At 27.2% G+C, this 12,708-nt stretch overlaps 1 protein-coding gene across 5 annotated transcripts in view; it reads right to left on the bottom strand.

Annotated features, from left to right (window-relative positions):
• The window catches only part of LOC107452514 (probable phospholipid-transporting ATPase IIB), a 39,791-nt gene extending 27,090 nt beyond the window's left edge, over positions 1 to 12,701 (bottom strand). Inside the window, exons 1-9 of one of the 5 annotated variants that reach the window (XM_071182323.1) lie at positions 12,564 to 12,701; positions 9,531 to 9,634; positions 7,748 to 7,889; positions 7,410 to 7,523; positions 6,224 to 6,391; positions 5,189 to 5,335; positions 3,665 to 3,745; positions 3,425 to 3,574; positions 1,833 to 1,922 (exon numbers count right to left, since the gene is read on the bottom strand). In XM_071182323.1, the coding sequence (XP_071038424.1) occupies positions 1,833 to 1,922; positions 3,425 to 3,574; positions 3,665 to 3,745; positions 5,189 to 5,335; positions 6,224 to 6,391; positions 7,410 to 7,523; positions 7,748 to 7,876 (879 nt within the window). In that variant the 5' untranslated portion in view covers positions 7,877 to 7,889; positions 9,531 to 9,634; positions 12,564 to 12,701. Of the gene's footprint in view, positions 1 to 1,832; positions 1,923 to 3,424; positions 3,575 to 3,664; positions 3,746 to 5,188; positions 5,336 to 6,223; positions 6,392 to 7,409; positions 7,524 to 7,747; positions 7,890 to 9,463; positions 9,635 to 11,865; positions 12,005 to 12,075 lie in introns of those variants that run through there. The other 4 variants (XM_071182320.1, XM_016069001.4, XM_071182322.1 and 1 more) reach the window with 4 other exon arrangements.
• Positions 12,702 to 12,708: the final 7 nt, after the last annotated feature.

Below are 12,708 nucleotides of genomic sequence, written 5' to 3'. Positions count from 1 at the left end.
TTTTTATATACAATAAAAAAATACATTGAAAAAAAAATAGTCACTGTACATTAAAAGGAAAAAAAAAAACAATTTTTTACTATCTTATTAGCCTATAACAAATTTTTCTGGAAAAAATTGATTTTTCTGAGCACAGGAAAAATGATAATAATAGCTTTATTTATTGCCCGCATAAAATTAAATAATCTTTTTATAGCAGATAATATTTATCGATATGCCTTTTACTTCTATTTAGTGGCATAGCTAACAGTGAACAAGAAAGAGTATATGTCCGGTTGTAGCGTAACAGATGGGCCAAATTTTTGGAAAAAATTTAACATGAATTCTTGAATAAATTTGTATCTCTTTTTAATACCCCCTCTCCAGTTTCATTGACCAATTACAGGCCCAATAAATAACTAATAATTTTTATCCCATTTACCTAAAAATTGAGTAGGATGTTAGTTATTGTTGTATTGCAAGTAGGTTTAATATTTTTTTTCCCAAAATTAAGATAAGAATAAATAAAAACAAATAAGATGAAAATAAATAAAAACAAATGTAATGAAAAGAAAAGTAGTAGTATCAGACTGAGTGGTGTGTAAAATTAATTATTAGTTTAAAATAAAAATATTTATTATTACCAAAATCTTGGTTTAAACAGAAAAAATAATTTGATTATATTAAATCCTAGTGCTACAGTACAATTAATTATGCATTTTGGCGTTGCACGTTAAACATCAAAAGTGTATCTTGAGAATTTTTTTTATAGTAAATCAAAGTGAAAAATTTTTAGACATATTTGTGCAAGACAACCTGTTTTGTTATAGTTTACTTTAATTATTATTCCTTCCATTTTCTATTATTAGTGTGAATTCTTTCAAAAAAAAAAAAACTAAAAACNAGAAACAATTTCAGAAACATCAAAATAAAAGTTATCATGAAATCCAGAAAATCAGCATCAATGCAACAATTGTAACAATTTTGCTATTAGCAATTGGTTGGTTTTGCTGAGAAAAAATAATTCATTGGACAAAAGCTTTCAGAAAAAGAGTGCAATATAAAATCTCTAAATCATATCCAATTATTTTTTGGAGAATTTTATAAAGTTAAAAATACTAAAGCATTTTGAATAATTTTGTTAAAGAAAAAAATACCCTCGAAGCGTCGCAACAAACTTCAACAATTAATGAATTCAGCCAACAGACTAAAAGAAGATTTAAAAAATAAAAAAAACCTACTGTTAAAAACAGAAGCAAATATTCTTTCTTCCACAGTTTTGCCTTTCTTAAACTGTCCCATAATCTTTAAAGAGGTCGAAGATTTCTCCATTCATTTCCCAACATAAAAGAGTTTGAAACGGCATTTTAGTTTAGCAGGGTAATAATGAAGAGAATTTTAATGCAAGAAAAGTATTGCTGAGCTGATATTTCAACTTTTTTACGATAAATTTACGTCTAAATAAAAGTGGATATAAGGGATGGTAAAATAATTTAACTTAAAAGAAAAATTCCAGCTTATCTTTGAAATTCCCTGATTTTTCCAGGTTTTTATCTAAATTTTCCTGACTTTTACAGGTTTTTTCCAGTATAAAAAAATTTCCTGATAATTCCAGGTTTTCAAGGTTTTCCAGGTGGATGGCCACCCTGTAATATATTCACTTAAACACAATGTGAAATAAAAATATTTAAAGAAAAAAACTTAATATCAGTGAAATATCTAAATAAATAATTACAATTTTCAATTTGTAGTATTTTGAGTTCCGGAACTTCAGAAGCTTTGAATGAATGTGAAACAATGAAAAATACATACACGGTTTGTAAACGGTTTAACACAAAAGTAGTGCAACTTACTTTTAAAGCCATCATCACTAAAGCCAGTCCAATAACTGCTGCAAATAAAACTTTTGTTTGCTGGTTTAGCTCAAGATCAGTTAGCCCAACCTTTAAAAAAAAAACATAAAATAATCAACAAAAGTAATATATAAAATTATACATCTAAACCAGTAGTCACCAAATTTATGAAACCTCTGAGTTACCATACTGTTTTTAAACCTACTATAATCTACCAACCAAAAGAACTAAAAACTTTTTTTAAAAATCTTACATTTATTACGCATAAATTTACATTTCTAGTATGAAATCAAATATAATTAAACCCAGTTTTAAGCTGCGATTGAAAATTCATTAGAAAAAGTCAAAAATCAGAAAAAATCTTAACCAAAATGCTAATATGCCACACGGCTTAAGAGTAGGATTTTGTTTACCATTCTAGAAGCCTTGATGCATTTGCTTTGTATATAAACTTTAAAATTTCATTAAACAAGATTATTTGCATGTATAAAACTATAAATTTCATATTTTTTTCTAGCTGATTTCATTAATTATTTGTAGTTCAGAATTGCCATTGTTTATTTATTTTGTTTGGGAAGTACTTTTCCTTGCATACATAGGTAGAATCTAATCATAAGAATTTTAAAAAAAATGTGTGTCTCAATTCTCATGATTTTTTTCGTGAAATTTTTTTTCTTTAAAGAATTTTATCAAATAGCTAAAATGTCTTGTTTCATCTCAGTATTTTAAATAGTTTTATAGCATTTTGCTACAAATGCATAGCGGAAACCCAGAATTAAACTGCATATTGAACTAAAATTGAGTTGCACATAAGAAAAATTGAAGTGCAGTTATTAATCAAAAAGAACTATAATAGATTATTTTTATCAGGCTCAATAACTTCAATGCGAAAGATGGAACTCTTTTTTTTTTTTTGTCATCAACAAGTTTAGCTCAGAGGAAAAACCGATGAGAGTCTAACCAGAGTACCTAACTGGATCTACCAGAAATATCCTTGAGAAGCATTAACAACCCCCAATCAACAGTTTGGCAATCACTGATCTAAAGAGTAATGAATTTACAGGATGTGTAGCCAAAGTATTCAACAAAAAATAAGCACCTTTTAAGCACTCAAAAATTATTGTTAAGCACTTTAAAAAAATATCATAATTAGGCAGGGTTGGAAAGTTTTTGACAATTGACGGTTTTATCTTGTTTTTACAGTCATGTCAAAAAAAATTTGGCATTGTTTTTGACAATTGTCAAAAATCATGAAATTTTGAATCAGGTAAAACGAGTGACATTTTCATTCGCTACGGACTGACAATACACCGAAATAGATTGGGGTTGAATTACTTGTGAAAACGCTGAATAGAACAATGTAAACTGTGTGTCTTTTCGCATAATTCGTAACCAAAATCAACATGGTAAAGGAAAAATCTCATTTTGAAAAAGGGAAAATTAAGCACTTTTTAAAACATCCAATGAAAAAAGCACCTTTAATGACGTTTAAAATACAAAAATCAAAAATAAGCACCTTTAAGCACTTTTTAAAAACGCTATGCACCTGATTTAACAATATATACAAAAATTAACAAACAAAAAAATCACACCTTGCTTCGAGGTTCAGAGTTATTCATTACACTTCTAGTTTCAGAACCTGTATAAATGACAATGCCAATGGCAGTGCCAGATGCCACAACAGTGTTGGCCCATAAAGTATTTTCAATTCCCAGAGATACTTCTGCCCCTTCACCATCATTCTAGTAAAAAACATTAAAAATCAAACACATTTAATAAGCATTAATAAACACACACAATACAAAAACATTTAGAATGGACATTCAATTTACCCTTGTAAATTTTCCAACAAAAGTATGGATATCCTTTTTGGGCTCTTCAGCATAAATGGATGCATCCATATGAAATAGTTCCTAAACAAGATTTCAATGTGACATATGTAAAATGTGTGACATAATATAATAATGAATCACCAAGAATAAAACATTTAAAATACAACTCACCAAGAATCATCAGTATATAACTTTCATAAATAATAGTTACTCTAAACACTATATTAACAAAAAGGAAATAAAAGCATCTAAAAATTGTAATTTGTATGTAATTTTTTTAAATAAATTTGCAGTATACATTGTGAGTTGGTTAAACAAAATAACCTTAGTAAAATTCCCAAATACATACTCATTTTATTTATTTTGAGAAATAAAAATTACTTGGTTTTTAGAATTGTAATGATCAACAATGTCAAATGTGTCAATCAAGTGACGTTGCTAATCAAAATTCATATGTTTTGTTTACATTTGGGGCTATTGTTAAAACTTGTTTGGATGAACGCATGGTCAGCCACAAGGGAGCAGGTTTATCAAATGCTGTGTCATACTGCATATTTTTATGTTATAATTTGAGATTTGCATACAGTTTTTTATTCAAACTAAATATCACTAATGTTAAGATTTTTTTTCTTTTTTCGTTAAAGTGGAATTAGCTAAATCAGTAAAAAGTATAATGGATAATACAATTAAAATAACTTGTCCAGAAACAGTGTTGCCAGAAATAATGTATAAAAGCTATGATTACTTCTAATAATAAAGCATATTCAAGTGTATTTGTAAAAATAGCTATAATGATTATTAATGTACCATGTCTTAATGTACCAATTATTAATGTACCATGTCTTAATGTACCAATTATTAAAAATACCATGCATGCAGGAACTCTCTGATCCTATTGGAAAAAAAAATATTGGCTAACATTTTCCAATAATAATATTACTGGTCAGAAAATATAATAAAATTAAACAGAATAATTAGAAACAGGATAATCAAAAGAAAATTTTTTTTAATTAAACTTAATTAGCCCGAAATTTCAAGTTCTTAATTTAAAACTTCGCAGAAACTTTCTCTTAAATTACATTAAAAAATTGACATTAAAAAATAGAAATTAATAAATAAAAGACTTATATAGGAAATAATTTTACAAATGAATTTCACAAATCATACAGAACAAAAACAAAGCTAAATTTAGCCATTTTACAATGTCAACTATAAATTGGCTCATATAAAAGAAAGTAATTAATTTTTATAAATAATGAAACAAAAAGGATATATTGAAAGTGGCAGTTATTTGTAAAATAATCTACAAACCCAGCAAGGGGAAAAAATAGCTTTGAAAAGAAACTGTGTATAAAATAGATTAAAAAGTGTTCTTATTAAAGCATTTTTATGGTATTGTAGTTACATAAGGCATATTTTTTAATCAAATAATCATAACTTATTGAAAGATCTATTTTACTACATTTACAGCTAACAAAAAAACAACTGAAAATTAAATAATTTTAGAAAATTACGTTTAATTACCTCTGGTGATGACAGCCTCTGAGTAGTTGTGACAGCAAGTCTCAATTTCCAGTCTGTTTCTCCGTCTAACTGATCTGATCTTATAAAACAAGCTCCATTTTTCTCAGTAGTTGATAAAAATACCATGTCTGCAGGTACCCTCTGATCCTATTGAAAAAAATATATTGGCTAAAATTTTCCAATAATTATATAATTACTGGTCAGAAAATATGATAAAATTAAACAGATTAATTAGAAACAGGATAATCAAAAATAATTTTTTTTTAAAAACTTAACTTAATTAGCTCAAAATTTCAAGTTCTCAATTTAAAACTTACAGAAACTTTCTTTTAAATTAAAAATACTGTACAATTTTAACATAACTAGTATATGGCTTTCAATGCTTAGCTCGGCACTTTCATAGAGTGAACCTGACTTAACTATAGAACTGTTTCATGTATAATTTTATTTTATAATCGTCGTTAAACTGCCGACTCAATTTTATGGGTTTACGACAACTAATGTTCTTTTTGATGGAGCTAACCCGCATTTGCATTACATGGAGAGGAAGACCACGAGAACCTCCCACGGTTAGCCTGATGGCAAGGGGACTCGAAACCATGATCCGTCCACCACTGAGGATATTTCCCGTCAGCACTGTGGTCGGTGCAAGACGGGTGCGGAATTCGTATCGACTGGGATTCGAACCCGATTTGCCACTTTGGAAGGCGAACGCTCTATCCCCTGAGCCATCGCGGCTCTGTTTCACGTATTAGAATAAATTGACCTTCTTCAAACCTTCATGAGTGAAAATAGTTAAATTCGCACAGAAAGAAAACATCTAAAAACTTTTGAATGCCAATAACAGTAAAATCATTAAACAGACATTTTTTTAAACCCAGTTTATGGGCACAATTGCACTCTAAGCAAAAAAATAATAATAAATAAAACAAAAAAGAGAGAAATCAGTTCACTGTAAAGTCAAATTTAAAAACAATATTTACATACAATTTAAACACAATGGGGGCAAAAAAATAAATTTATCAGGATACTTACTTTATCTACAATAATGAGGTCTGAAACTTTAATATTCGCACTTGGAACTTGCACAACCCCACGAGATGTTAACTTGCGGTATTTCCGATAATTAACTTCTCGATCTCTACAGTACCGACGAAAGTCATCAATAGCTTCTCTTATTAATGTGACTGAGAGCACAAAACCCTAGAGTTAAAAAGTAAATTAAATGAGAATTCTTTTCAAAAAATTCATAAAAAATAATAAGGCTTATTTTTTTCCTCTTTTTACTCATAATTTCCTACTTTTTCTTAAAAAAAATTTCATAAAAGAAATATTCATTTAAGAAATATTGCATCTCCTTCACAATGATTTTTCATTTTAAAAAAGCTTAGTTTACAAATTATTTCCTGGAAAAACAGAGCCTAAATTTTCAATTATAAAAATTCTGCAAGTTGTGAGAATGTTAAATAGCGTTGTAAGGACTTATTTATTGTTTAAATTAATATAAAGCTGTCACGAAAACAGGACACTGGTTGTATCAGATTTAATGCTAATTTAAAAACAAGAGCTTTTACAAAAGTTTGGATAGATCATTTGATTAGCTTTCTGCTTATGAAATCAAATCCAAAATTTATGCAAATATGAAGAATGCAGAGCGGCCAACTTTTGAAACTAGCTATCTGTAATCAGAAGCACAATATAAAAATTGAGATTAGTGCACTTCAAGGTGTATTAACTACTTAATTCTACATAGATATATACTTAATATTATGCATGAATTTGGTATTAAATAAAAAAGGTAATACTTAAAAGTATCTTTTAAACAATCAACATTTCTTATTTAACAATTGTTGCAAACAACAAAATTTCATAACTCTTCTTAGTTAAAGAAAAAACTTTTTTTTTTAACGGTTATGAAAATCCTCAAAAACTGCAATTTTTATTACTAGTAGGACCATAAGACTAATCTTGACAATAAAATTGCAACAATTGCGGATAAATCATAACAGTTGGCACCTCTGGAAAACAATATTTTTTAGAAACACTCAAAATTTAAAGTTAGTACATAAAAACATACAAATAATTTTAAAATTAAAATCAAATAAAACAATATTGAGAATAATGACAAATTTTAATTAAATAAACACATAAAAATATGAAAGAAATAATGACAAATAATAAATTACAAAAAAAAGAAAACATTTTTAAAAATGCTACTTACAAGTGGACCCCAATATGTGTACAAATATCCAATCCGTACTTCTGGAATAAATTGTGAAAGTGCCATAATCAAAAAGTATAAATTGAGGAAAAATTTAAACTGGTGAAACAGCACCTAGAATAAAAAATGTTCTTTTCAATTAAATAAAACCTCATAAAAATTTTAACAAAATGTCCTTAAAAAAATTTAACTAAAAAGCTATGTCCAGTTTCTCAGAGATAAAGTTTGAGAATAAAATAATTTAGTCACCATCCTATTACTTTTTAGAAAGAAACCATAAAAACAATGTCCTTTAGTAGGATAATACAAAATTTATTTGAAATAAAAAAGGCACTTACTAAAGGAATAAAAGTAATGATGTTGTACTTCTGATTTTTAATAATATTTGGAGGAAAACCATCATGGTTGCTTCTTCCTATGAACACAGTGCGTGGCTTGTGTTCTTTTTCACCGCACAGCTTAGGCATGACTTTCTGAAGTCTAAATAAAAAATAAAGAGAATTTTGCAATAAATAATCATTTTGAAAAAATTGATTTTGGAAAAAACCTCAACAACAATTTTGATACTTATAGCTCTGTAAAAAGAAAGGATAGACTTAAACCAATTATTGTTGATATCTTGAAAACTTGTTGCAAAACTGAGTAAAAAATTACTAGAATGCTTCTAAAAGTTATATTATATTATACTTAAAAGACAAGTTAATAATGTACAGTCAAGCTTGGATAATTCAAAGTCTAAGTGCCCAGAGAAAAAATCTTTAAAACAGAAGAGATAAATAAAAAATATTAACTTTATGATCAACAATTGAAAATATTTTAAATGATTAACATTTAGAATGCAATAATTTTAAAACAAACCCAAGCAGCTAAAAAAATAATAATTAAACCTAACTTAGGGTTACCTTACAGATATCTTGAAAGCTTATCTCAAAACAAAAACAAAAAACACCAAAACATTTCAAAACAGCTTATTTTCTCAACATAATCGAATAACATACAGTCATATTTAATATAATTCAAAAACTAAAGGCCCAGAGAAAAACTAATTTAAACATCCAAAAATTCAACTAAAATTCCTACAAACAGAAGAGATAAATAAAAATGAAATAAATACCATTTACGATCAAAGATTTAAAATATAAATATTATTTAAAAATACTGCTAAATTTCTGTGTTGTAGAATTCCAAGCGTAACAGAGGGGAAACCACACAGGTATTTTATCCTAAAAAATTCATCAAATATATGTGAAAACAAAAAATTGTGCAATAATATGCTAGTTTAAGGTGCAATGTTTCATTTAATTGCATAAAATAATAAAAGAGCCTCATAATTTAATTGCCAAAAAGTTAAAAGCGTCCGTAACAGAGGGGAGAAAGAAAATCCCACTTTTTGGACATGCACTGTTATTTCTGCTATATTCTGTGATTTGGAACATCCTAAACATTATTTGTAATTTTTTTTTTAATTATCACATTTCAAGAAAAAATAAATTATTATAAGACTTTTTAAATTGCTTACACATTTTTATTAACTTCAAAAAATGCAATGTAACAGTGGGGACATAAGTCCGCGTGAATGATTACGTAGCAAACACCCCATTTTTTGTGAAATGCATGGGATCCATCAGATATCACTGAAGGGTAAAAAAAATTTATTCATGAAAAAAAAGCACTTTTTAAAAACGCCTGCTGAAAAAAGCACCTTTAAAAGCTTTTAAAAACGAAATCCCCAAAAAAGCACCTTTAAGTACTTTTTACAAACGCTACGCACCCTGTTTAATACACTTTTTATGATAAAATACCTGTGTGATTTCCCCTCTGTTATGCTCGGAATTCTACTACTGGTTTCAGTTGGCATAGAATTCAACTGTTACTGTTAAATACTGCCTGCTAAAGGAAATAAAATTCCAATGCCACATTAATCATGTTAAAAGATTCTACTACATAAAACTCTGAAAAATTTAATAAGATTAAAGTCATTTTAAAAAATAGGAGAAAATGAAACTGTGAAAAATACAAGCATAAAAGTGAGATAAAATTTATTGCATACAAACCTTGAACAAAAAAGTTGCATACAATGACAAATGCAGCAAAAAAACTTATACTTGAAGCTCCTTTTACCTCGTTGCAAATAATGAGGATCTAAGAGAGAATCATCTTCTTCAGCTTCAAATCCTTCATCACTACTTAATACATTTTCTAAAGAGTCATTAATCAAACCTTTACTAAAAAATAAGAATAGTAAATTAGTAAAATTAAGTTAATATTTAAGTTTTTTTTAATTTTTTAAGTAAAAAAAATTAAGTTAATAAAAAATTAAACATAATTTCAGATCATATTTAAATACGTAAGGTCAATCCAATTTCCAGGCTACAAAATTTTCTTATACATCCAATTTTCCTCTCAAAGTATGGAATATTATCAGATGGAATGAAAATCATTGTCAAGAAAAAAATTAAAAATTTTATATTCTACTCAACTTAATGACAACACTAATAATGACTTGATGTACGCTTGCGGATGCTGTTTTGAAAGGCACACGAGGCCGTTTAATTGTCCATGGACAAGATAAAAAAATTTAAAAAAACTAATAATGACAAATGAGTAAGGTTCACACCAGCAACAGAAGTTAATGGTCTAATCGGAGCATCTAGGTATTCTTTAATGGCTCTAAAACTTAATAAGGTAGACAAACTTGAGAAAAAGTTTACAATTACAAACAATTCATGTTGTAACACACATCAAATTTATTATTTTCCACCTATTACACCCTAAAACTAATTAGGTTCATTACCTCATAATGATTGATAGAAGATCAGTATTTATTAAAATTTAGTGAAAAAAAAGCTGGAATAATATTAGTAAGAGATTTTCACATAGAGATACTGAAACCAAATAAATAAATAAATAAATGAGGAAAACAGATAAAGTAAGAACCAACAAAATATTATATTAAAAATAAATCATTTAAAAATCATAAAATTTTAACTAACAATCCTAAGAGAGCAAAAATATTACTTTTTTGATGAACAATAGGGACATGAAAGCAAAGCACAGCACAACATGTAAACTTCAAATTTCAACATTTAAATTTAAAATTTTTCATTTTAGACACTTTTAGATAGTCCATTTGAGTAACACAAATTTGAAAAACACACATTTGAATTCCGTACCACATGCAGAACAACAAAATTAGCACAACGGTGTTTTTTTTAAATGCACCAAACTCTGTGTAAAAAAAAACCTTTAGTATTTTGTAAAATACAAACTTATTTCAAGGCAGCAAATTGGCTTCCATGCATACGATTTTAGCAACATTTATAGGACATTTTGCATTAATTGTCACTATGTTGCGACACCATGAACCCAACTAATAGCAATAAATAAATTCCATATCAAATATATTTTCCTATATATTCAACAAAAATTTTGACAGTTAATCGTTCATATTCCATATGTTAAATACAAAGAACTGTGAAGACAAAGTTACTCCTTTTTTTTTTAATTTTTTATAACAGGAAATTAATAGCCAATATTACACAGTATCACGAACTATTAAAGTTCAAAATTCAGAAAACAAAGAGGCTCATAATGATACACTTGGTTAATGTAAGTAGTCTAACATTTTGATAAAACAGTGTAAATCACAACTTATGTACAAATCAACCAGCCATTGGCATGATTCAAACCTAGGCTACTTATAAAAATACAGCCCTTGCACTCTAAGTGCAATCATGTATGGGCAATTTTCACTTAATCACATATCCTAGATTTTTTGCAAGTTACATTTTAGCTACTTTTTACCATAAGTTACACTGAATAAGAAACCATAAAAATAAACTTTATCCCATTATATAGAATACACAGAATATTTTAATCGGCGTACGATTTTAAAAAAATTTATTTTACAGTTAGTAAAATTATTTTTCTACTTTTAAGATAATAAAAATCAAAGTAGAACTAAGTAAAAAATGTTGATACAAATAGATGCTTAAAATTGCGTTATAAATCATTCTAAAATCAGTAAAACCATTTAAGCTTTTCTCAATTTTAATAAATTTTTTGCTGCTTTTAAGACTAATATTCAAAAAAACTCTTTTTTGCAGATTTCAGAATAATTTTAATTAAAAAAATAATTAGTTAAAAGATTACATCTTTATCAAGAAAATACACAATATTTACTAGCAATAACATTAATAGGTACATTATAAAACTGTATTAATAACTTCTTGATATAAAAAAGTTTAAAATCAGTTACTAAACTAATTAAAACCCTTTCAGTTACTCTTACCCCATTAGATATTTATATCCTACACCAAATAAAATTTGTTAAAAAACCTTACTTCTAAAAACATCGAATTTCGATTGACAAAGACATTTAAGAAATGTTTTTATAGTAAGCTGAAGCTGCTTGATTTAAAAATAAAATCTATACATAGTGACAAAGCATACAAACTTCATCAAAGTAGACTTTAAATAAAAAGGATGAAGATTTGTCAATTTAAACATTTATCCAAAAAGTTGGTAAAACTTCAATTAAATGTATGAGAAGTTTTTAACAAGTAAGTCATATTTTAAATAGTGTCACCGGAAAAGGAATACAACATGCTTATGCAAGCCAGAAACTAATAAATCCACATTTTAAATAAATAGCCACGATATTTACCTAGACCTTTCACGAAGATGAATACGTTCAGCTTCTACTTCAACATTGTACTTATGACTCATGTTTGTTCATATTCATTGAAACCTTTGCGATGAAAATCCATAATAAAGTTACTATTTCAGTGACATCACGAAAACACCTGTCACTTCGGATTTGTACTTTTGACGGCAACAATAAAGCGCGTTATCATGTGATTCTTCAAGCGTTCGTGGAGCATTTAAGATACAAAGAATTACATAAATATAGATTTTGTAAAAATTATGAAGATATAAATATCTGCGTCAATAATAAAATAATACGCAATTGATGTTAACAGCCTGACTTATATATCAGATTTCGCGGAATAAGGTTTTGCAAAAATAAAATAAAGACAATTAATGGAGTAAGATAAAAAATGATAGAAAAATAATTAAAAAATTCAGCAATCTGTCAAATTTTATTTTAATAATAAATAAACAAACATTAAGAAAGACAGAGACGAAACTCACTTCATTTCGCTGGGTCAAGTCACGAAAAGACTTCGGACAACATCACAAGATATAGTGAAAACAAAACAAATATGCAAATTACGAAAATTGCTTGAAAATATTAATTTTAAATAATTTTACATTTTATTTCACATTGAAATTTACT

The sequence above is a fragment of the Parasteatoda tepidariorum genome, chromosome 6, assembly GCF_043381705.1.
Source record: "Parasteatoda tepidariorum isolate YZ-2023 chromosome 6, CAS_Ptep_4.0, whole genome shotgun sequence".
In the NCBI taxonomy this organism is placed as follows: Eukaryota; Metazoa; Arthropoda; class Arachnida; order Araneae; family Theridiidae; genus Parasteatoda; species Parasteatoda tepidariorum.
This window is presented reverse-complemented; position numbering and strand designations above follow the sequence as displayed.